General features: G+C 33.8%; 1 protein-coding gene across 1 annotated transcript; it reads left to right on the top strand.

Moving 5' to 3' along the window:
* slc9a3.2 (solute carrier family 9 member A3, tandem duplicate 2) lies at positions 1–22060 on the top strand. The gene is made up of 16 exons (XM_065288081.2): positions 1–434; positions 11445–11747; positions 11837–11997; positions 12080–12158; positions 12468–12645; positions 12815–13035; positions 13497–13699; positions 14637–14726; positions 15532–15602; positions 15697–15826; positions 16180–16343; positions 16475–16592; positions 16712–16885; positions 17045–17096; positions 18685–18762; positions 20714–22060. The coding sequence occupies exons 1-16, from the start codon at positions 164–166 to the stop codon at positions 20974–20976; spliced, it is 2556 nt and encodes an 851-aa protein (XP_065144153.1). The 5' UTR covers positions 1–163; the 3' UTR covers positions 20977–22060.
* Positions 22061–27444: the final 5384 nt, after the last annotated feature.

The following is a 27444-nucleotide window of genomic DNA, read 5'->3' as shown; positions in this document are numbered from 1 at the left end:
TCAAACTGTAGAGGGAATGGACATATACATGTCAGAGTCAATCTCATACTGACAGAGGAACAGTAAGGGGGGACAGACAGACAGCATTTCGGAATCCCTTTGACAATGTGATTGCAGAATCAGAGAGAATTCATAAATACACAAAATCCGGTCTTTGCCTAATATGGCCTTTCTACAGAAGTGTGCACTTGTCTTAGTATTATTAGTTCTTTTTAGTACACCATTTAGAGCTTTCATAACCGAGGGACATGAAGATACTTACAAGTTATCCAAAAATACAGCAGCGAGTACTGGATCCACAACCAACACGTCCAGTGCTGGAAACACATCTACGGGCATCACAACTTTACCGATTGTCACCTGGAAGTGGCACCATGTAGAAACTCCATACCTGGTTGCTCTCTGGATATTGACCTGTTGGCTCTGTAAATTGGGTAAGCACTTGTGACTAATTTATCACGCTGTAGATGCCGGGAAGCTGTAAAGGACAATAAGTGTTAAAAAAGCCACAGATATTTACTTTGTCACAACTTGGATTGTGTGTAAAGATAAACATCTGTAGTTTTAAAGTAAATTATTTGTTAACAATGTTTTACTGGTACTGGCTGTTTAGAAAAAGTAGAAACAGTAAAAAGGAAAATTTACCTTCAAAATACAATGACATTATTATTAAAGCCCAGCAGTGACTATATCTGACAGCTCATTGTCCAATGGGAAAGGAAAGGTTACCGGATATGTACAATATTAAATTACAGACATAGACTGAGTTCCTGTCTGTACTTTAAACATGTACAATGTGTTATTGAAAAACATCACAGTCAACCTTGTTTTTTTTCTTTTATATGAAACGATTAAAAGACCCATACACCATGTCAGAAAAAAGGTACAAAACGATAACTTTTCTGTCGCTAGGGTGGTCCCCTTAAAGGGATAGTTCACCTTAAAATGAAAATTCTGTCATCATTTACTCATCCTCATGTTGTTATAAACCTGTATGAATTTCTTTTTTCTGATGAACACAAAAGAAGATATTTTGAGAAATGATGTTAAACACACAGCAGATAGTGAGCATTGACTTCCATAGTAGGAATAAAAATATTTTGGAAGTATTGTGATACATGATGAAGAAAGGATTTTGATAAATGATGGTAAGCACACAGTTGCAGTACACATTGAATTCCATATTTTTTTTTTATTCCTACTATGGAAGTCAATGGTCACTATCTGCTTTGTGTTTACCATCATTTCTCAAAATATCTTCTATTGTGTTCATCATTCATTCAGGTTTAAAACAACATGAGGATGAGCAAATGATGACAGAATTTTCATTTTAAGGTGCACTATCCCTTTAAAGGTTCATTTTTGGTACCTTTATTGGTACACAACACATTAAAAAGTGGTACGTTTTTGGGGTACAATATTATTCCCTATGGACCTATTGTTTACCTTAAGGAACAATTTTGTACCTTTTGTATTTTAGATTTAAAGGGACAGTTCACCCAAAAAGGAAAATTCTGTCATCATTAACTCATTCTCATGTTGTAACAATTCTGTTGTAAACAAACCATTAGTGGACCCCATTTACTACCATAGTAAATGTATTCTTTTTTCCTACTACGGAAGTAAATGGGGTCCATGCCCAGTTTGGTTACAAACATTCAATAAAATGATGACACAATTTTTATTTTTGGGAGAACTATCCCTTTAAAATGTATGCTATTTACTGGCAACAGTTTGTTGGAAGTTAAATGAACATTAAACAAAGTCTTTATCTTTATCTTTACATAATAAAACTAAAATAACAGCCTCGTGCAAAGCATTCTGGGAAACAAAATCTGAAGGAAAAAACTGAAAAAGGTTGATGAGGATTTCTGGTTCCCAGCTTGCTTTGCATGCGGCTGTTATTTTATAGTTTTATTCAGTAAAGATAAAGACCTGTTAATGTTTAATGTAAATTTAACTCTAAACAAACGGTTGCCATTAAATAACATAAATGTAAATATACAGTAAGTTACTGGCAAATAGCGGCATTACTACAGCAATTTTTATATTATACAAAAACCACCCCAGCGATAAAAACATTTACAGTTGTACAATTTTTTTTCTGACAGTGTATAAGCACTAATAAACCTACAGAAAAAAATTGTCAAAAATGGTCTCTAGCTGTCACTGGGGTGGTACCCTTTTTAAAAAGTACACATTTACACCTAAAGAGTCATTATTAGTTCCTCAAAGCTTCAAATAAGTATCAAATGTACACACACCTTTACCTAAATGATACATATTAGGACCTCATAAAGGGTACTGCCCCAGTGACAGATTGGGATCATTTTTAACCATTTTCTTCTGATAGGGTATTTTATCTTTTAGAAGCATTTTGTATATTAAAGATGACTGATATGTATGCATAATAATTCTATGTCTGGTTTCACAAACAAGGCTACGATTAAGCTAAGAGGTAAGTTTTAGTGATATAAGGATATTTAAGTAGAAAAATTACTGGTGTGCATCTTGAGACAAAACAATGGTGCAGATACTGTATATAGGTACACTTTCAGAAAAAAGGTACATGAAAGCAGAAAAGTTGTCACTGAGGCACTACCTTTTCAAAAATAACACTTTTTATCTATAATGGTACCTCTAGACTGGTACCTCAAAGGTACACATCTCAATCTTAACGGTATTAGGACTTTTTTAAAAGGTACCGCCCCAGCAACAAAAAGGTACTTTTTTCCTGAGAGTGTATGACAGTGCAAATTTTTTCAGATAAGACATCTCAAACATCCTTATAACTTGTCTGTGAAACCATGCTTATAGATTTTTCTCTGTTGGGTTAATATATAAATATTATTTTCAGATAGTTTCCTCTGTCGAATATAAAGAACAAAGAACTCAGTGTAGGTAAATGGTTCATTTTAAGAGATGAAAAATGACCTTTTGACCTAAGTCTACATAGCTCAAAGATACAATAGGCTACATGTATTCAAAAAGGCAAAGCATTTCTCGCAATAATAATTGTCAGAATGTTTGCTTTTCTTAATCCTTTTTGTTCTCATCAAAAAGAAATACGGCAATAAAATGCTGTCTGGTCTACATCAAGGTAGATTTGATAAAAGTCATCTCCACCCTGCAGTTTCAATATTTATATCTGCCACCTAGTGGCTTCACAGGTATACTGCAGACTAGATTATCATCACTGATGTAGCCTCACTATAAATACAAATGCAGCATGAAGTACCTAGACAACATAACCACTTTTTACCAGTGATACAAATTGAATTTTTCATTAAAATGTCATTAAGTGTTAATTTGATTAAGTTAAAGTAACATAAAAATATACAGTTCTGTGCAAAAGTCTTAGGCCACCATTCTAGAATTAGATTGGTTGTTTTTGCAATGTTAAAGTGTTCATATATAATTATTTCTCAGTCTCTTTAATATAATACATCCAGAAAATACAGCCAATGTATGTAGTATTAAAAACTGTATAAAAATGTAAACTGATGTGTCAAGTTTTTAGGGTAAACTCCCCTTCCATTTGAGCAATAGCAGGAAACTGCAGGATCTCTTAAACCTAAATAAAATTAAATCCTAATTTCTATTTTTAAAAAAATTAGTTATTTTACTTCATTCTGCTCAAAAACGCTCAAGATGTGTTTAGTGCCAAGAGAGGTCACACTAAACACTGACGATGCCTAAAGACGACATTTAGCCCTGAAATTAAATTTTAAATGTTTTTTGTTTGTATCTTAATAAAATACATTGAAAAATAAATAGGGATGGACATTAAACAACAAGTCTGGTGGTGGTGGCCTAAGACTTTTGCTCAGTACTGTATGTTGATTTGACATCATAACAGTGTGTTATAATATCTAATATATGTTTATATTTTTTGTGGACAATTACTTTTTACCCGGTAGCTGGAAACTTGAACCAGGCAACCAATGTGGCATTAAGAGTGCAGAGTTGTCCACTGAATGAGTGTTAGATCAGGTTTAGCAGTAGGCGTTGTTGGTATTAAAAGATTAAGGTGGATGATCTCTGACAGATGGGTTTGGGGATTTAGCGGGCGTGTGGGAATCAGTCATAGGATCTGTCGAGGGGCGGGTGGATGTTTGGGTATGGCAGCCAATCTGATGGCATCTAGAAATAAAATCTACAGTATGCTGTAAAAAGTGAAAAAAAACCTTCAATTGGTTAATATAACTTAAAGGGGCCATGTCACAGGACTTTTTTAAGATGTCAAATAAATCTTTGGTGTCCCCAGAGCACATATATGAAGTTTTAGCTCAAAATACCATATAAATAATTTATTATAGCATGTTAAAATTGCCACTATCTAGGTGTGTGCAAAAATGTGCCGTTTTGGGTGTGTCCTTTAAAATGCACATGAGCAGATGAAATTCAAACACTGATCACAATGATGGTGGTTTGTTGAAATTGAAACTCAATTGTTCTGTGAATTATTTTCTCTCTGCACTAAATAGCAGTGCTGTGGTTGGATTAAGGGGTGGTTTTATTATAATAAGAGCTCCTTATGACATCATAAGAAGAGCCAATTTTCAACGACCTATTTTTTCAAGTGCTTGTAGAGAATGGTTCACCAAAACTAAGTTACTGGGTTGATCTTTTTCATATTTTCTACGTTGATAGCAGCACTAGGGACCCAATAATAGCACTTAAACATGGAAAAAGTCAGATTTTCATGCCATGGCCCCTTTAAAATTTTACTTTAGTTTAACTTTAGAATGTTTTTAGTGATGAGTCAAGTTTATATGCCAGACAGGCCGAAAAATTTGAGGGGTCACCTAAAGCAGTGTTTCTCAAAGTTTTCCGGTTGTGGCCACCCTTGTGCACGGTGCATCCCTTCGTGCCCCCCCCCCAAAGAAAATGTATGATTAAAACATACTAAAACTTTCATTTTGACTTAAACAAAACATATTAAATGATACAATGTGGTGCTGTTGGTTAGTCTGATGTTTAATTACACAGAATTTATGATAAATTAATGTATGTCATAAAATGTCATAAAACTGGGGTCCCCCAGCATAATCTTGCGGCCCCCAGTTTAAAAACCACTGACCTAAAGGATTAGATTGTTTAACTTTATCCACATTTTTATCTTGAAGATGAATCCCCATTGAACATATAACTGTAAAAAAGTAGTTTGAAGTTAAAACAACTTGGTTTTGCAAGTCAATTGAACCTATTTATAAGTTTTCACTTGTAATAAGTTGACATAACTTATAAAAACAAGAAATTTTATTTGTTAAATTAAAGTAACATAAAATATATGTTGATTTGACATCATTTCATCAGAAATAAAGGTTTAAAAATATTCCTTTTCTATCACTGGGATGGTACTGCGGTTCAAATGTTCATTTTTGTACCTTTATGGGTATGCAGCACATTAAAATGTTATACCTTTTGGGGTACAATATTATACCCTAAGTATCTATTGTGTACATTTAAGGGCCAATTTTGTACCAGTTAAAAATATTAGGGCTACAAAACATTTAACTGTACCTCTAAATGTACATAATAATGGAACAACATTGTATTATGTTTTGTATACATGTAAAGGTGTACAAACCTTAAGGTACCACCCCAGCGAAAAAAAATGTACAGTTTTAAACCTTTATTTTCTGACAGTTGTTATAAAAGAAAGTATTTTTGCCTGTCTTAAACACATCTTTGTCACTTGTATGTGTGGTTTATGAGCTTAAGACTGCATTTAGAAAAAAAAACTGAATTTGAATCATCTCACAAACACACAGAATCAGATACTGAAATTCTGTACCTGATGTTACATTTCAGGTTAAATCTAGTTTGCCTTGTTTATGCCATCATACTATTTGAAACCAAAGCGACTTTTATTTGCACTGAAAACATTATGCTGTATGTTATGTTGAAGGTAAATGAAACAAATGTGGCAGGGCAATATTTATGTTTACTATGATAGCTGTAGAGTACAGTCTTTCATGTTTCTTGTCAATGTGACCTGAAGTTTATGTTCCAATTCTGTTTGTACAAAGATCCTGCGTGCAAAAGCTCATTGATAGTCTGTTAATCGCCTGTTGGCAAGAATTAAATGCTAATTTAGTTCCAGAACATGAACTATAACGTCATATCGGTAAACATGTACAAACAGGGACATTATATTCCTTTCATATTGCTTTCAAAGAAATGGCAGTATTGAAACAATACCTTACTGCTGGTTAATAATGTACTACATTAAATAATTAATGACCCCCATGCATCTTTGACTTTCCTCAAAGGCATAGTGAAGTTGGATCTTGAGACTTACATGAACTTATTTGACACCAGAAGGTGTCGCATACTTTTAAACTGCTTGTTGAGACAACAGCATTAAGCCAATTTAGTATTGCATTTTAATTAGTAGTCCTCTAGTAGTCCTTAGTTTAGGACATTTAGGTAGTTTTATAAATGTGCCTTAGAAAAAACATGGCACCAATATATTTTAAGATTTGTCACCTCAAACATGCATTTTAGGGACGATATTTACTCATTTGGCAGACGCATTTATTCAAAACAACTTAAAGTGCATTACAATGTATACATGTTATCAGTTTTTGTGAACTCAAGATTTTTTTTAAATGCTGTTCACTTTATTTAAAAAATAATAATCATTTTGATTAAATGTTTGTGTTTCTCTTTCAAACATTTAAATAGTTACTTTTGGTTTAACTAAGGCAAAAGACTGTTTTTATTTAAAAAAAAAAAACATGATTCAGTATAAGTTATAGCAACTCATCACTAGTCAAGATAAAAAAATCAAAGTTGAAATGACTTGTAAATTTAGGTTGATTATAATTTCAATTAGGGCTGTCAAAAGATTAATCGCGATTAATCGTATACAAAAGAAAAGTTTGCGTTTGCATAATATATTTGCATTTAAGAAATTTAAGAAACATGTTATTTATGTATATATTTATTTATATATAAATGTATTACATTTATATATCAAATAAAATATATAAAAATAAATAAAAAAATAAATATAATACATATATACCAAATAATTTCAAACACACACATTTATTATGCAAAAACAAACTTTTATTTTGTATGCGATTAATCACGATTAATCTTTTGACATCCCTACTTTTAAGTGATTAAATATAAGTGCAAATTTATGTTACAGTTTCACACTATAATTCCATTAAACTTTCTTGACTAGTAAGGAATTTCTATATATTATTATAAATAAAGTTAAAATAAAGCAAATTTTTTAAAATTACAGCAATTCAAGAAAAAAAAATGTATGACTAAATTCAAGTTGATTAAAGTTAAAATATAAGTGCAATATAATTTTTTTACAGTGTTATAGCAACAATGCCTACTCTCTATGTCCACCTGTGAGTCTTTGGGCATAAAACCAGTGGAGACCCCTGCTGTGTAGTCCTGTCCTTGAAGCCCTTGCAACCTTATTTATAGGTTATAACTTCAGGCACAGCAGCAGTTCAATGTTTCTCATGCACACTTTCTAATCTATCGCAGAGACATGTATTTACACTTGTATTTTGTTGGTTCTCCCAATGCAAATAAACTTGTAAACTGCATTACAGCTTAATGTTTTTAAAATGACAGTTAAGTACACCAAACTGTGTACAGTAAACGGGACAGGCGTCACAAACATATCAATCATTACATTATATTTTCATTAAATACACCTGCTATCTTTACAGCATTATTATAATCATTAAAATCATTTTAGCTCGGTTAAAACATAAATTCAAGGTCACCCACACCATAAAGGATGTAATTGTCCCCCTGAAGCTCTCAACTTCCTGAATATTTTTTAACAGCCGGTGTAGTTACACGTCCACACACGAGATAGGTCAACCAGGTGTACTAAACAATATACTAAGTTAATCCTGTTCCGTTTGTTAAGCATTACATCTGCTGTTGCTCAATGGCGCGGTTGGCAAGATTCAAACTATTCAATGCTTTAAATCAAAATATTCAGCAAAAATCGCATAGTACTTTAATTGTTGGTTGGCTAAATAATTGCAAGGTTTAAACATGAGACTTCTCAATGGGCCGTGATAGCGTGCCAAGGATCAAGGAAATAATCCCATTACATAATATTAGTTATACACTGAGAATACATTGCAAAGTTTAGGAATTGTGGGCACTTAAAAGTACAGCACAATCTCATTGAGACAAAAGCTTGACAAGATCTGACTGAGGTGGGGTTTTAAAATACTGAATGAATGAAAACAGCTTCAACAATCCAATGGGATTTAATGACGTCTGTGATTTATGTTTCCTAGAAAGCAACAAGACTAAACAAAAGCAATGGGAGTATTATATTTCCATACTATCCAGAAAATACCTCAAATTACTCTCTTTATATTCAGAAGAGATCTCAGCTTTTACAAACACTGTAAGCCCAGGTAACTCGCTGCCCTAAAAATGTCAATTTTGCCTTGTTATACAAACAGGTAACTTGAAGTTAAATCTATACTTAAGACTTAAATGTTTCATTCACTGAACGTAAAATGTCTTGTTTCAGTAATATACCCTTGTTAGATTAACAAAACATTTACTGTTCGGCCAGTTAACAATGTAAAAATGTTATTATTTTACACGTCTTATTTTAACACAAGAAAGAGGACAAGATAAAAGACAACATACAGCAAAACAACACTCATATAAAAGTAGCAGTTAAAGAGCACCTATTGTCCGATTCACGTTTTTACATTTCCTTTGGTGTGTAAGTGTGTATTAGTACATGTTAGGTAGAAAAGGTACAAACCCCAAAGTAAACGATGACGCGAGTTATCGTCTCCAACGTAAATCTCTTTTCTTGGACTACAACAAACACACGAATTGTAGGCAACAGTTTACTTCCTAAAGAGCGACATTATCATAATTCCTTCCCCTTCGGACTCACATCCTGTAAGTTAGCAACCGAATCTTTCAAACATAGTAAGGAGTGTCACATATCCAGCTGATGTCAGAGATACAGATACAGATTAGCTGGCCAATCAGGGACACAGAGCTTTTAAAATGAAATCGGGAGCTACAAAAATGTACGGTATGTTGAAAAGAAAGTGTTTTTAACCATAAACAACGCAAACACATTGTTTTATACCAAATACACAAAATAACATCGTTTTTTTATGAAATAGGTCCTCTTTAAAGTATTCATGCTGCAATGCATGATGTGAAAAATGTCAAATCCAGAGATTTAAATAAGATAAAAAACATAATTCATGCATAAACCTAAACACTTAATTTAAAACAAAATGAGGGTTAAAAGTGAACTTGAAAATAAGGCTGGGTTGTTAAATATGGACCCAATAAATTACCCTATAGAAAAGACAACCCAGCATTTTTTGAGACAAAGTTGATACTTAAATGTAACATATACTGCAACTGAAAACCTTAGGTCTCATTAACCTTTAAAAGAAAAATGCACAAGCAGTGAGCAATTTTCTCTAGGATCAACAACTCACCAAAACAAGTTAAGCTGCACTGCCGGACTGGTCCAAGAAATAGGAAACATCTTAAAGGAAATATATTCAGTGTCACATACCCAGGTTAACTTACCCCTAAACATTGAGCAGGATATGTCCTCCATCCGCCTCTAAATGCCTGTTCTGTCAAACAAAATGAGACATCATTCAGAGTGTTTAATTTTTAGCTCATTTTAAGTCACTGATCTCAAATAAATCACAAAGTTCTAGTGAGCATAAAGTTGTTTGTTTCAATATTTTATTGTTGGTTTCACCAAGTGTTCTGTGGGAAACAGTGGCGGCCGGTGATTTATTTTTAAGGGTGCACGATGCGAAGCTCGTCGCAACATGTATTTAACCTTTTATGTGTGTCGCTCGTCATGTCAAAAAATGTGTTTGGCGCGTCATGTGAACTTATGTGCATCATGCGTTTTGTCAAAATATGTGTCTGCTGCACATGCGTCAAAAGCTTGTGTTTGCCAGATACTCGCTTAATCTCATATGTAATCAGAGTTTAGGGTTAAGTTAGTGTCTTGCGTCGGAGCCGATGGTGTAGTGGACGGTGCTCCGACATATGGTGCAGACGCACTTCTGGCGACCCGAGTTCGAATCCCGACTCGAGGTCCTTTGCCAATCCCATACCACTCTCTTCACCCTATACTTTCCTGTCGTCTCCTAAATTACTATCCAATAAAGGCAAAAATGGCCCAAAATATCTTAAAAAAAAAAAAAAAAAAAAGTTAGTGTCTTGCGAGTATTTTGTGAACGTGAGGGTCTCTTTAATCATAAACCATTTCAACCTATTTGCAGCAGGCTTGTATTTTGACATCACGCGTGATGCATATAAGTTTACATGACGAGCCAAACACATATTTGGATGTTCTTTAACTTCTCATTGTTACAAATAAAGTGTTTTTAGAGTACAAACCTTTTTTTGCATATTAGCTAATTATTTTTTTTAAATACACTGATCATATAGGCTATTCATTCACAGCTATTAAAAGCCTGATAATTTTACTTCCATGACTAAAAGAAAACAAATTTTAAAAGTTTTAATAAAAATAAAAAATAAAAGACTTCAATACAAATGAAAATAACTCAAATTTTTAACATCAATCTTAAACTGGGGGTCTTCTTCCTATTTTTAGTTTTTCAGTTTACAAATTCCGCCATCTAAATAGGGAATCGGCATAGCGAGCGCAACTGGCTTTTAAAGGGGATGAGAAATGAAACTCTCATTGGTTTATTGCACGTTACGCCCCAAAAAAACCCATTACCTATTATGAAAATAGGAACAACCCCTTTAGACTTTGCACTTGGCGCACAAACCATTTTCCCCTCCTTAAATTAGCAAAGGTGGATTCAGTGTGTAGGGTTATTTTTCAACCACAAAAATGACTTAACACGGTAAAAAGTGAAAGTTGGTTCAACATAAAAAATGACTACAATTAAGTAACACCTAAATTTTTTACATTTTATTCAACTAACACTTTTCACCTTTTTTAAGTTGATCCAACTTTTCACTTTTTACGGATTAGCTGGGTTTTCACTGGTTGATGTCCAGTTTAGAGGTTTCTCATCAAATTCCTCCACACTGTTAAATGTGAAAAGTTGTATCACTTTAAAGTATTACTTCAATTGGTTAAACTAAAAAAAATCTGTTTTTCCAGCTGAACATTTACACCTAAAGTACTTTTTTTTAAGTGTTACCAATTGAAGTAATATTTTAACTTTCAAAATCTTCACACTGCCACATTTTCTTACTGCAATAACTGCATATCAACAAGTGTTTCAGCAATACTTAGGCATATTTATAGATGAGCTTGAGATAAAGTGGAAAATTGGAATAAAAATAAAATGAAATGCCAACGAACAATCCATTTAATCAGAAATTTGTGTAAACCAACAGAAAAAATTTTTAGAATCCAAAATTTTTCATATATTTAAATTTTTCTCCAGTGACTCAACTGAACCACAACTTTACTAAAGTGATCCCAGAGAGTGGTCTGCTCATCATGCTCGGATTCGTTTTGGGAGGAATGGTATGGGGAGCGGACAAGGCCCAAACTTTCAAACTGGCACCAATCAACTTCTTCTACTACCTGCTGCCCCAGATCGTCTTGGATGCGAGTTACTGCATGCCAAACAAACATTTCTTCGGCAACCTGGGTGCCATTTTGCTCCACGCTGTTATCGGAACGTGCTGGAATGCCGGTACAGTGGGAATCGCGCTGTGGGGCTGCTACGAAGGGGGCGCTATGGGTAAATCCTAGTTTTGCTTATAGGTCAAAATGTATTATACAGATAATGCATGATCATTTCATTAATTTTACAATGCCGTTGGCTCTCAGGGACCTTGAACATCGGCTGCCTTCAGTTTTTGTTGTTTGGTGCACTGTTGTCGGCTGTTGACCCTGTGGCTGTCATCGCTGTGTTTGAAGAGGTGCATGTGAATGAAGTGCTCTACATCCTGGTGTTTGGAGAGTCGCTGCTGAATGATGGAGTCACAGTAGTAAGAATGTTGGCCATTTATTTTTGCCAAGTCGTTTCTAAGAACGAGTCTGTTAATATGTCTCTTGTTTTCTACATCACAGGTGCTTTATAATGTGTTTGATGCCTTTGTGTCTCTGGGAGGCCCGAAGATCGATGCTGCGGAGATCATCAAGGGCATAGGTATGAAGATTAATTTTCCCTCTTAGACTCATTCACTTAAACATATGAGGCCAAAAAATCTGAGACCACTTGTGAAAAAAAGTCTCCTATTTGAAAGACTCGATCTAAATTGTAAATTGCATTAGGAACACAAAGGTCATGGGTTTGATTCCCAGTCGACTGTCGAAATGCATACAGTGCATTGAGGAAATATCTTGTCTTGTACAAAAGATATTGATGTTAAAATGTTTACATTTTAACTAGTAAAATATTCAATGTGGTCTCTGTATAAACACCTTGCTGTTCAGTCAATGGACATTTTTCTTCTAGTTTCGTTTGCTGTGGTGGCATTTGGAGGTTCGTTCATCGGTGTCGTATTTGCAATTCTAACATCCATATTGACAAGGATTACCCATAAAGTCCAGGTGATTGAAGCTGGTTTCATCATTGTCATTGGTTACCTGTCATACCTGACGGCTGAGATGATGTCGCTCTCTGCGATCCTTTCGTAAGATCTTAATTATCTTGCTTTAAGTTTTATTTCAATTGTTTTGCAATCTTCACATACTGTTTATTAAGTTCATAATTTGGCAAAGTAAAAGACCGCAAACAATTCTTAACGTTTTAGAAGAAATTAACAGACAGTGTGGCAAAAATATGGTTTGTGTGTGTGATAGGATTACCTTTTGTGGGGTCTGCTGTCAGAAGTACATCAACGCCAACATGGATGAGAAATCGGTGTCAACGTTACGTTACGCCCTGAAGGTGATGGCCAATGGCTCGGAGACCATGATCTTCGTATTCCTGGGAGTTTCGGCCATTGATGTAAACATTTGGGTTTGGAACACAGGCTTTATCCTTCTCACCATCCTCTTCATCATTGTATTCAGGATCACGGGTGAGTCAGACTGCAAAAGACATTAAAAATGTATTTGTATAACACATATGATATTTTACTTATGGAGTGGTTTAGTTATGAGGACGACAATATGTCTGATTCCTAAAAAAATGTGTAATGTTTTTTTTAACAGCAGTTTTCAGCAGTCAAATAAGCTCTGTGGTTACTATTAGTTATAGAGTTTTCCTTTTTGTTTTACACAACATGAATTATGCACACTCACCTCAAACGTGAATTGTGAAACTGTTGTGTGTGCTTAAAAAATCTATTTCCAAGTTTTCCAATGAAGTACATTTTCTTCGTTAGGTTGTTAGTTGAATAAGTGCAACTGAGCGTAATTGAAATTGTGCATAACAAATGTCATTTATTCTCTTTTAAGTTTTAGGACTACAAACTGAACAGCTATTTACATTATGCAAACCATTGTGTTCATTCCTAAAATGTTATTCTGCTTTCTGCAGGTGTTTTCTTCCTGAACTGGATCTTAAACCAGACTAGATTAATTCCTATCAGCCTCACAGATCAGTTTGTGATGGGCTACGGTGGTCTGCGAGGCGCTGTGGCGTACGGATTGGCTGCAGGTTTGGATGAGAAAAAGATCCCAGAGAAGAATCTGATGTTGAGTACCACGCTCATCGTGGTGTATTTCACTGTCGTTCTTCAGGTGTGGACCCCGCCCATCCACTAACAAATAACCACAATGGTTTAGTTGAATATGCATGCACACTACCGGTCAAAAGTTTTGAAACACTTGACTGAAATGTTAACTATGATCTTAAAAATCATTTACTGTGAAAGTTAAATGCTTGAAATTACTTTTGTAAATAAAAAAACATACCTGTGCCAAACAGATTAATTTCGGTTATTTGAAAACTAAAATTTTATTTTAAAATATTATTTTTGAAATAGATGACTTAGACTGAATATTGAATTAAAATTAAAACTCCTAATTTCTAGGCAAAGGGTGACTGCATTTTAGATGATAAAATATAACAGAGTTTAGTTATTTTTTTGGGATACTTTTAGTCACCAACATAATTCCCACACGTTACATTTTTGTTATGCCATAGTGTGGATGAGTTTATGATTATTCTGTAATGTGGAAAAAAATTTAAAATAAAGAACGACGGAGTGATCCAAAACTTTTCATCGGTAGTGTTTGTATATTCCACCTACCTAATTAGGGCTGCGTAACGATTAATCGCAACTAATCGTTTGCAAAATAAAAGTTTTTGCTTACATCATATGTGTGTGTACTGTGAATAATAATTATGTATATATATATAAATACACACACATGCATGTATAATTTTAAGAAACAAATATATGTATATATTAGGTATTCATATTTATACATAATATTTATTATATATAAATATAAAAATGTATATACACATTTAAATATTTCTTTAAATATATATATATATATGCATGTGTGTGTGTGTGTGTGTTATATATATATACACATAATTATTATACACAATATCCACACACAAATATATGTCGTAGGCAAAAAACTTTTATTTTGCAAACGATTAGTTGCGATTAATCATTACGCAGCCTTACACACCTGATATTCACTGTGTCTGCTTTTCTTGTAGGGAATCACCATGAAACCACTGGTTCAATGGCTGAATGTTAAAAGGGCAACTCTGTCTGACCTGACACTCAATGGAAAGACAGCCAACAGGGTAACTATCAGTCATGACAAGAAATAATTATACTACTCAACATTTGAAGTGGATCAAAACCTTTCATAAAAGTTGTCTTAAAATATTGGACAATATGTGTTCTTGTCTTAGGACACCTTTGATAAACTTTTTTGATCCACTTCGAATGTTGACTAGTGTATTTTGAGAATCATGAACATTATTATAAAATTTATGCATTTGCCAGATGCACTAACATGTGCATTCAAGCTATACATGTTATCAGCATGCCTATTCTCTGGGAATCAAGCCTTGGACTTTTCACTGCAAATGGACTGAACTACAGGAATGTTATGAATATAATTAAAGTCATTTCAGAGAATTGTTTCTAAACACATTATAAATGTATTGCTAAAACACATTACAAAGACTGTGAACTACGTAGTACTGAATTGAGGAGTTACACCGTTATTAAACTGTTATTTTCCACATTTCTGTGTTCATGATTATTTGGGCAGGGCTAAAACGGTGGCTCGATGATGCACTAAAGCCACTGAGCATGGCTCCGCCCCTAACACAATTGCGAGTATCCATTTAAGTTGTAGCTGTATGTGAAAGTTAAAGAGAGATGGCAGGTTTCTCACAAGAGGGTGTGGTTTCAACACAGACAACGGACATGCCCCTAGAGTTTGAGAACAGAGAATCCTGACTGTTTTCAAACTTATTTTATTGCGGGTTTTTCATCATTCAAATTTGGCTGGGTGGTTTTTACCACATTTTACTGTGGTGTGACAAACATTTAGTATCTGATTTTAAGGTATCATCGTATCTCTCTCTTTCTCTATAGGTATTTGAGCACACAGTAACAGCAATGGAAGACATCTGCGGACGAATGGGAGACAACTGGTGGACCAGACAGTGAGCATTCTACTGCTTCAAAGAGAAAACAATATAAATAACATAAATTAACAAATGTAAATGTGTACAATCATATCTTTTTTTACTTTCTTAGTTGGAATCACTTTGATAAAAAATACCTCTGCTGGTTACTAATGAAGAAAGATTCCAGAAAGATCAATGATAAAATTTTAGCCGCCTTCCACACACTCAATGTGGAGGACGCCAAAAATTACGTCATAGAGGTGAGCAAAAGTTAATGTTGTCAAGTTAAAAGCTCGCAAACTGCTCGCATGAAGTCACTAATTAATTTCTTATTACAGTGCTGGGTTATTTTCAACCCAGCGTTGGGTCAAATATAAAGTGCGTTAATTTAACCCTGCAGGGGTTTGTCCCTTTTTGATCCAACAAAGGGGTTAAAATAATCCAGCATTTATTTGAGTCTGAATTGTTTTGTGATTTGAAATGTTTTGCTGAAATTTGGTTTTATATTGTACATTACTGTTATGTTTTTTCCGTTGCATTTGCATTTGCAAATACAACTACAAATACCACAGTACAGTGAATGCTCTGAAGAATACTGTTTTTTTACATTTAGAATGAAAGCAAAGGCTCTTTGGGTTTCATTCGAAATTATGACACAGCCAATGTAGACTTCAAGAAGAAGCTAGATTTAGACTACGCGGACTTCATGCCTGACATCATGGCTGACATGTCGGATTATGACTTTAACATTGACAACGTTCCTGTGAACTCTATCGTGTAAGTAGTCCACCAGATATGTTGCTATGTAACCTGAGGGTAAATCAGTTATGGGGTTAAATACGCTCTGCATACGTTCATAAATGCGTCATGTATGTAGGATTAAAGTTCTTGGGTTTTTGTTCAATCAGAAAGCACCCGGTTCCCTCTGTATCCTTGGACATCCAAGAACAGGATATGATGAAGATGAATGAAGATCTCAATGCCCATCATGTACTAGATGAGCATCTGTACAAGAGCAGGAGATTTGTAAGAACATCCACACACCATGCTTCGCTTTCCCATCAATAAAAAATAAAAAACAAACTAAGTTTTGTCCAGTGGACGAACTTCACAGTCTTTCATTCATTTTTCCTCTTTCCGGACAGAACCGCCCCACTTATAGCCGCAATAACTATAACTCCAATGAGAATCCGGATGAATTGCAGGAGATCTTCCAGAGGACCATGAGAAACCGACTCGAGTCCTTCAAAGCTGCAAAGAAGAGCGTCAGCCATTCCAAAAAAATCCCAAAACATTCAAAGAAGGATTCACAACTGAAGGTATTAAATCTGCACATCCTCAAGGGTAACTTAACTTAAAATGGTGTAGTTTTCCTCTTCTCTTTTTTACACATCAGTTTGATGTGCTATAAAAACATACATTAAATAAAAAAATACATTATATAATAGTATTACACTATACATAATTTGTATTTTCAGCCAAATAATAAGCCTGCAGACCCATCCAGAACCCATCCATATGGAGACGAAGGTAACATTTTATAAAAAAATGTGGATGTTTAACCAATGGTTGAGTAAATACAAAAACAACCAGTGGGTTATAAATAAACCTTGGTTGTTGTTACCCAAACAGGTGATTCTCATGAAATCCAGATTTAGAAGGTGTCCAGCATCAGAATTTTTAAAAAGCCCTTGAAGCCATTTTTTTGCACATATAAGATTAAGATCTGAACTTACTATAACCATTATTTTTAGAGGATTTAAAAAATATTTACCTATAGAATTATTTACATTTCTTTAGATTATCATTATCAAAAATTAACATTACAACAACATGATATTACATTACATATATGCTTTTACAAACTCATGTTTCGGTAATGAGAACTAAAAAGTTGTCTAGATACTATGACAAACTAAATTTCAACTTTTATCTGGAGAGAAAAAATAAGAACTGCTTACATGGTAGCCATCTTGAGTGTCACCGCCAATTATGTCTTTTTCAACCACTTTTTTTATTTAAAATGTTAGTTCCTTGAGGGCATAAACAATGATTGAAAGTTGTTGCGGAGGATGAGAAAATTGGTCTTGAATACATTTATATTCCTTATTATTGTCTCTACATTTACCAATGATCACCAAATACCACATGTTTCTTTCTTACATGCACTGAAGCTTTTTATTTTTGATTTTTTTAATTATAAATATTTCCATGTCAAAGAACCCAAATCCAGTCATGGACATGTTGTGGTAATGAAAATGTTCCCCTTAAATGTGGAAAAAACAACATAATTGGTTTTTATGATGTAATTTGAAATCATGTGCAAAATAGTACATGAAGAGATGTTTGTAACTGTATGCTTCTTATTTTGATACTCTAAGGCTGCAGTCACACCAAAAGCGCTTTAAACGCTTGCAAACGCAAGGCGCGACGCACTGCCTTTTTAAAAAAAAGAGCAGTGCGACGCGGCTTTTCATATTGCTAAGCAACCACCGAGTCAGCTGTCTTGTCAATCAAATATTGAAGCGTGAGCGCTCTTTTGCTGTTAACTGTCATATTAGCAGAAACTTTAAAAAGAGGACGCTTGCTCTGACCTTGTTTGAGGGTGAGAGGTGCACAAACACACAGGAGAGAGTGAGCGAGTGGTGTCCGGTTCTTCAAAGCAACTGTTAACTTCCCTCACCACAACGTAAGGCCCGCCTCTCCCCTCATTCGATTGGACAATGGAAAGACACGAATGACGTCAGGCGCTTCTCCGCTCTCAGCGCTCCTTCATAAACGCGTGCGCGGCAGGCGGCAAAAAACCGCAAGGCGCTCGGCGCGCATAAACAGCGCGCAAACGCGCCCTGCCCATAGAATATCATTCAAAAAAGGCGCCTGCAACTGCCATAAACGCTATTGGTGTGACTGGCCCCTTACTTTGCACTTATTTTTTTATCAAAATGTTTCTTGACACCTCATAAGTCTAATTTCGTGAGAATCACCCAAACAGGGCTTAAAACAACCCAGAACTGGTTTGTTTATAACCCAATGGTTGGTTCTGTCCAGTATTTTGGGGGTGTAGTAGCTTTCTTATGTTTAAAGTCCAAATTAATATATTTTTGTTTGGTCCGGTCAGATTTTGAGTTTTCTGCAGACAGTGCGTCTAGCAGTGAGTTCGCTGCAAATTTCTCCAGAAGGACAAACGAAACTGGAGGTATGCATGCATGAATGTTTGTGATATCAACATACTGTATTTAGTACACTCAACAACCTAAAAAATGCTGGGTTATTTTTAACCCAGTTTTGGGTCAGAAATGGACAAACCCAGTCGTTTGGTTAAATTAACATAGAATGTTTATATTTTACCCAGCATAGGCTGAATACAACCAAAATGGTCAGCTTTTTTACTGTATTTTATTATGCATTTATTTAGCTGTTATAACCAACATTTGACATTATACAGTTCACCCAAAATTCTGTCATTATTTACTAACCCTAAAGTGTTTGCATATGTGCAATGTAGGTGATTTTTGAGTACCACTGACTTCCATAGTTTATTTCTTTCCTGCTCTGGAAGTCAATGGTGTATGGAGGACCACAAGAGTCATGCAAAATGTAATAAAGAACTTCAATATTTAATAACTACCTGAACAATAAAAATAGCAATTAATAAATTTGTTTAAAAATTCATTAATTAATCTATAAATAAATAGACAAAGTTACAAAAAAAAATCATTATGGAAAATTTTAATAGGCAATAAAAAGTGAGATTATAAAAATAACGTAGAAATGAAATATTAATCCATTAATAAATAGTTTAAAGTAATATAACAATTTACAAAACAACATAAAACACTCAATAAGTTCATCATTTTAAATTGCATTTATAAATTCTTAATTAAATAATGGAATTTCAAAATGTATTTCAAAAAGCAATTTAAAAAGAGAAATAAATAACTGGATTTATATACAGGTTTAAATTAGGCATTTAAAAGGGCATTTCCGTTTAACATATCTGTTTTCATTTTCCCGATGGTTCTTCTTATTCTTTTCCCTATTCAATTTGCTTTCGTTTTAACCTCTCTATTTAGCTTTTCCGTGACTTTTTGGGTCCTTGCAAATGTTCAAATGAGAAATGCAAATTAGCTATGGCCAGGTGGATGTAACAGGCTCGCTGATTGGCTCTGATTGTATGTCATGCGCAGATTTATAGATCTCGGAAAAGCTAAATAGAGAGGCTAAAACGAAAAGCAAATCGAATAGCGAAAAGAATAAGGAGAACTATCGGGAAAATGAAAACAGAAATGTCCTTTTAAATGCCTAATTTAAACCTGTATTTGTAGTTCAATTTATAAATCCAGTTATTTATTTCTCTTTTTAAATCGCTTTTTGAAATACATTTTGAAATTCCATTATTTAATTAAGAATTTATAAATGCAATTTAAAATGATGAACTTATTGAGTGTTTTATGTTGTTTTTGTAAATTGTTATATTAATTTGAACTATTTATTAATGGATTAATATTTCATTTCTACATTATTTTTATAATCTCACTTTTTATTGCCTAATAAAATGTTACATAATGATTTTTTTGTAACTTTGTCTATTTATTTATAAATTAATTAATGAATTTTTAAACAAATTATTAAACATTTAAAAAACAATTTAAACAATTATTAATTGCTATTTTTATTGTCCAGGTAGTTATTATATATTGAAGTTCTTTATTACATTTTGCATGACTCTTGTGGTCCTCCATATTGGTGCTCCTGTTTCCTGCTTGATTAAAAATATCTTCATTTACATATAACAATATTTTGACCAATAACAGTATACAATTATTTAGGTTCATAAAGTTGCCCATGTGTCTTGGCTTTAGATGATTTTCTGGTATATTTTAGTCATACTGAAGTCTGACAGACCAAACCTAAAATCACTTTCATTAGGGAAAAGGGCAATTTTTTATTTATTGTACAATTTCAATGTATTATTTTTACACATTTGGCAGGCAATGTTATCTAGAATGACTTCTCTGTTCACTGAGAATCGAACCCACAATCTTAACGATGCTAAGGCAACCAACTGAGCATTATTGTTGTATACACCAAAATATCATATGGGTTTTCTTTCATTTCAACATCATACTTACTGTGTATCTCTACAGCTGGTATAGATAATCCAGGATACGTAGAGGAGACAGACAGCTGTCCTCCCATGAGAACCCCACCCTGGCAAAGACAAACGGGGTCCAGCGTGGCCCCTTCCCAGAGGGCCCAAGGACGACTGCCCTGGACGCCCACCAACCTCAGACGTCTAGCACCAATGAGAATGAGTAACCGCTCCACAGACTCATTCATGATGGCTGACACGAATGAGGAGCCACCTGATGAACAAGAGGAACAGTCTGGATCAAATACCAAATTATAATCTCATGAATTCCAACGGGCCAATATAATATTATATTACGAGCACAGAGATTGTGGAATGAGTTGAATTCGAATCTTATTCATTATGACAATATCTTATATATATATATATACACACACACATACAGCATTGAAGGGTTAGTTCACACCAAAATAAAAATGATGTCAACATTTAGTAATGACCTTCCTGCATACAAAGTGAATTAGCAGAATTTCCTAGCAGTTGCTTTCTTCATACAATGAAAGTGAATGGTGACCACGAAGGAACATGATTCCTATTTTCAGGGCATGGATAAAGGGTCCCCATCTCATTTTGTGTTCTACAGCGGAGGTCCGATAGAATTGGAAATACAACAGGAAAAGTAAATATGTGCAGAATGTGTTTATCTTATCTGAATTGTTTTGTCTGCTCATAAAAAAACACTGAAACAAAGTAGTCATGAAAGTATGTAAGAAGTTACTGATTGATTGTTAAGGAGCAGACAGCTCTTTATAAATCCACCCTGTGGTTAAAACTGTAATGGCACTTTAAGGACGACACACTGGAAAACTGCATATACCAGTCTGTGTTTCCAACAACTAGTTCAACAGACAAAGCAGTAGATTCAGGGATGCATTTCATACTAGATATATTTATGTCTTTACAAACCGCGTGGCAAATCACAACTGAGAGTTTTGCAGTAGTCTATATGTTAGGTCTGCATAATTTGACCTTGTGCAAATGGGTTAACTGCATACAATATCAAGTAAGCATTATGCTTGTGTTTATCACTTCATGGTGTATTTGTGGCTATTTATTATATGCAATAATTCCTCGGGCACTGCTATTACTGATATGATGAAGGCTATTTATCATAATGTACTCTGACTAATCTTTTCTGTAATCTAACGTTGATTACTGATTTGTTTTACTAAAAGTCATAAGTTAAAAACTTTGTAATGTACTGTAGGTCATTTAACTATAAAAACTTTCAAGTCTTTGATTAATAATTATTTAACAGTGTGTAAATAAATACAATTATGCGTAAGGAGTAATACCATTTTAAGGTTGCAAATAAAACTGTGCCACGACGATGCATGCAGTGTGTAATTTCTGTGTCATACAAGATAGTGTCAGTGATAGGATTTAATCTAACTCCTAAAAATAAAGGTTCAAAAAAGGTTCATTCAGGCTTATTCTTTAAACAACTTTTAAAGCAACACTATGTAGTTTTTTTACCTTAAAATAATGTCTCTAAAATTATTTCCGTGATAGAACAACTTTTAACTGGACAAATTGAACTGTTGCTGCAACCTGAGCAGCCTCCTAGCTGCTACAAGCACACTCTGAAAGTGGTGGTGGAGGGTAGGAAACACAGCCCCGCCCCTCCCCCTGCCTGCAGAAGAGTGTCTGGCATGTGAGCGGTGCGGAGCGGGAGCGGAGCGTTGAGCGGTGCGGTAATATTTCCATCAGAGCGCAGAGCGCATTTCCGAAAATTCTGCTCCGCTCGCTCAATACGCTCAGCACCGCTCGCTCATCCCAGAATGCCCTTTGGTAATTTGCTAGTTCCAGAATCTGTAAAAATGGCTAGCAATAAGTTATGGAGTTCAAATATTGTTTTAATGAAGTTGTCAGCCTTATATATAAATGAAAGAAATGAAACTAAGATGACAGAATAACTGTAGCGTCGTCTGCATCTAGATGCAGTTTTAAAGATTAAAATAACTTTAATCTAACTGATCAACACAAATACAAATATATTTGTACATAATATAACTGATTGCTTACCAGCATTAAAACCACTTAAAATAAAAACATTTATAGTTCTTTGTGTATGTACAGCGGCCACTCCGTGGATGAGGAAGCTGTAGCCAAAAACGCCGGTGCATTTAGTATTAACTGACTGAACACTTGACTTACCTGGACATTTAGATATTAAATTTTTTCATCAACAGTATCTGCGTGGAACATTATAAACATTGATGATAATCTGCCGACTCGACTGATTCAGCACATCCTCTATTTTACAGAGAGTCCACTTAATTAACGGCTTTTCGTTCGGTCCGCGTGACCTTAACATTTTTGTTCTGTAATTTGTTCTCGTATAGGCTATATTTCTACATATTTTCGACCATGTAACATTTGGGATAAAATGTAAGTTGTTATAGATAGCATTTAAGCTTGTTCTTGTACTGAAATGATGAAATGTTTAGTCTGACTAAAATGATCTATCCAGATTAATTTAGCCAAAATAATGATTTATTCGTTTTCATAGATACATGTTAATTTATCTACTAATATACTATTGAAAATGCCATAAATAAATATTCTGTATTGCATTCGTTTTGTACATTTACAGGTTCATAAATACTGTCTAATTTTAATTTCTTTAAGACACTGTGTTCTGTTTTTACCGATGCAATGTAAATTCGCACTTAAAAACCTTCTTGTTAAGAAATTGTTCTTCAATTTATTTTAGTTTTTTCAACAAATATATTTATATAATATTATAGTTTGTTAATCTTTTTCTCGTAAGGGGAACGAATTGTTATAATATTTCGTAATTACTTATTACATTTATTATAACTTAAAATTGTGAATTAGTAAAACAATGTGGATGTCGTGGAAACCAATTGTTAATTTGAATTATATCCGTATCAGTTAAACTAGGTCTAATAGCCAACACACAACTGTACATAACTGCTATTTATCAGCTAATATTTTAATTAAATGCAATTATCCAAGAACGTCAGTACAGAAAACAATTAGGCTTACTAAATATTTTTTTATGTCGGAGCGGGATCTGAGCGGGAATTGGTTTATTTGCGAGCGTGAGCGGAAAGTTAACGGAGCGCTTGCTTGGGCAGTGAGCGACTGAGTGGAGCGCTTGAACAGTAGAGCGGAATATTTACCGGAGCGTCACACCGCTCCACACCGCTCACATGCTCTGTACCAGGCACTTATGCGCTTTTCAACCACATGGGGGAGCTGTAAGTCATTTTACATGGAAACTACATAGTGTTGCTTTAATTTTCACATAGCCTTTTGTTTGCACAAAAGGGAAAAAGGAAAAAAATTGCACAAAAGGAAACTCAAAATTGTTCACATTCAAAGCATAATTTTTTGACATGAATTGTCAATACTGTGAAGAAAATTAAAAAGGTAAAAGTTTGATTAACTTAAACAATTACTTCATTGGTAATTGGTAACACCTAAAATTTTCTCAATTCAATTCAATTTTATTTATATAGCGCTTTCACAATTGTTTAATTGTTTCAAAGCAGCTTTACATTAATCACTGTAAGTGTGGTAAAAAAAATAGGTGTTAAAAGTTATTAAGTATTTAAAGTAATTTAAAAAAATTCACCTTAAAAGTTTCACTTAAAGTGAGAAAATTGAGGTTTATAAAAGTTAAGTATGTTAAGTGTTACTAATTGAAGTAAATGTAAAGATCCAACTTTCACTTTTTACAGTGTACAATAAAATGTGCTGATAAGGGTTCATGTCAATGGAGAATTCACAAAAGTATAATTACAACAAAACAACATTAATAATATAAGAGCTTAAACCTTTATGACATTATGTTCACAAATTTTTAAATAGTTTAAGTTTTTATCAATACATATTCTGTGAAAAGCATAAATAATTAAAATATTCAGGCACAAAGGATTATGGGTATTCACTACCACATCATTGTAAGTTCATTTCAATAAAATGTTTTAGTTTAATCAATTTTATATGCTTAAAAGTTAGTTTTTTTAAGCATATGTAAGAAATTAAGTGATGTCTATCTGGGTTACCAATGTAATATGCACCCTTCAGGTACAAAGATGTACTTTTGAAAAACAGGTACCGCCCCAGTAACAGCTTTTGTACCTTTTTATAAGAGCGTACAGTATTTCATATAAACCATCTCTTTATTAAATGGTGTAAAGGTTATTGGGCTCATATCGCCCATATAGGTTCATATCACAACTGCATTGTATTTTACATAGTTCATATCAAATTAATTTGACTGATAATCATCTACTTATATTCACATCTTAGATGCATTCCTGGATTCTACTTTGTCCCATGTGTTGTATGATTTATGATTTATCAGCAGCAATTTACTCAGCTATTCTTAAGCAACTACATCTTCCTTAGGTTTCTGATAAGCTATTAACCATGACATTATTTTCATACTGTGTTGAAGGAATTGAGCAAATCCAGACACAACATTCCTCTTCAAAAATTCCTACTTTTGCCCCGCAAGTGAATTAAAGGATTAAAGACGTTTTTGAAAAAAAGTGCTGTAAAGGTTATTGGGTTCATATATTGGGCCACCCGTTGTTTGATTAATGATTTATCAGCAGCAATTTACTCAGCTATTTGTAATAAAGGACAATTTAACCATGGCACATCTCCCTTAGGTTTCTGATTTATTTCTGATGCTATTTAAAGTGACATTATTTTCACATACTGTGTGGAAGGAAGTGAGCATATCCGGAATCAACATTCCTCCTCAAAAATACCTGCTTTTGCCACTGCAAGTGAATTAAAAAATATTTTTTTGAAAGGAAATTATCTTCTCTAAACAGACAATTTTTTTTAAACAAAGTGCACGTACTGTAGGCTATATATATTTCTGAGAGCGTGTAAATAATAAAAACAGTTTATAAATAGTCCCTAGCTGGGGCAGTACCCTTTAAAAAGTTCCTGATATGTGCAATTGTATGTAGAAATAATAAAGAATATATAAAAATATAAATATATATACACACACATGTTTCTTGAATACATACATGAATGTGTGTATTTATAACAATTACACATAGCACACACTCATATATTATTCCACAAATTACTTTTGTATGCGATTAATCGCGATTTATCTTTGCCCAGCACTTTATTAGGTGTTTAGATCTCATTTCTTCACTAGTTTATATAGCATTTTCTAGTGTGTTTGTCTTATTACAGTTCCCTTTATCTCACATATTAGGGTTTATAAGGCAGGATTTCTTGTAAAGCTGCTATGAAACAAGATTTTGTCAAAGTTGTTGCAACACAAATTTGAATAAAAAATACTTTTGAAAAACGGGTACGGCCCCAGTGACAACTTTTGTACCTTTTAATCAGAGTGTACAATTAAGTATAAACCATATCTTTATTTTCAGAAGTGGTGTTAAGATTATTAAGCTCATATCACCCATATGAGTTCATGTCACAACTGTATTGTGGTTTTTTATAGTTCATATCAAATTGATTTGACTGATAATCATACTTTCTATATTCATATATGAGCTGAGATGCATTCCCAGACATACAGTGCAACCATGTTGTCGAAAATTGCTAATTTTATGAGTAATTATTAAAGAAGTTATTTCTGAGAGGAATCAATTTTTTTCTAAACAGATCATTTTTTAAACAAAGTGCATGTATATATATTTCAAATAGCCTGTAAATAATTAAAAACTGTTTGAAAAAGGTTCCTCTTGCTGACAGTGGGGCAGTGCCAACCGTTTAAAAAGTTCCTAGGTACAGATGTCTACATTTAAATAGTACCAATACAGTATGTCTGATGTACTAATATGAACTCTTTAGGTGCAAAAATGTACAATCTTTTTTTCTGACAGTATACCTTAGAGCGGGGCTTTTTATAAGGGGTCCCCAGAAAATTCAGAAAATAAAATTGTATTTATTAGGTGCTTATATCTCATTTCTTGCTACATACATTTCAGACTAATTTATATTGCATTTTCTTTGTATCTGTCTAGTGTGTTTTCTTATTATACTGTAGTTCATTTAATCTCACTTTGAGATAATTGGGGTATATAAAGCAGGATTCCTTGTAAAGCTGCTATGAAACAAGATTTATTTTAGATTTTAGGTTACTGCAGCCGGCAGTACAAATACATTTGACTTGAAAATCCCTTTATGTTTTATGTTATACATAAAAATAATTTCTATATATACATTTTAGATAGGGGGTCAAAAGGTTTATCATATTTGGGGGTCCTTGGCATCATAAAGTAACCCTTTGCCCTAAAGCAATTGTAAATAATAAAGACAAACAAAAGAAAAAACAAAGAAAACACCCATAAACCCTTAAAATAAAACAAATCATAAAACCTGACTAAGATAAACTATAGCATGTCATAAAGGACAGATAAAGTATCAGGGATACTATGTTTTATTATCACAATGTATAGTCACTGTAACTGAACTGTTAATCATGTTTGCATTAATGCTAAATATTTCATTTTTCAGTAGTCAAGCCTTTCCACTTATTTCTCAAGTCAGTAGCTGGTACAGCTGTCATCTACAAGTAAGAGTTTCAACGACACACTTACACAGTAACAGGCTTTACTAATGACTTCCTTTATCACGTCACATTCAGACAGAGCCAAATAGTCAGTGTTTAACTTAAATTTCTTGAAACTTTTTTTAAACACTGAAGCTATCGAAAGTCAGCAATGTGACATCACAGGAAAACTTTATGACAAACTT

The sequence above is a fragment of the Paramisgurnus dabryanus genome, chromosome 19 (assembly GCF_030506205.2).
Source record: "Paramisgurnus dabryanus chromosome 19, PD_genome_1.1, whole genome shotgun sequence".
NCBI lineage: Eukaryota > Metazoa > Chordata > Actinopteri > Cypriniformes > Cobitidae > Paramisgurnus > Paramisgurnus dabryanus.
This window is presented reverse-complemented; position numbering and strand designations above follow the sequence as displayed.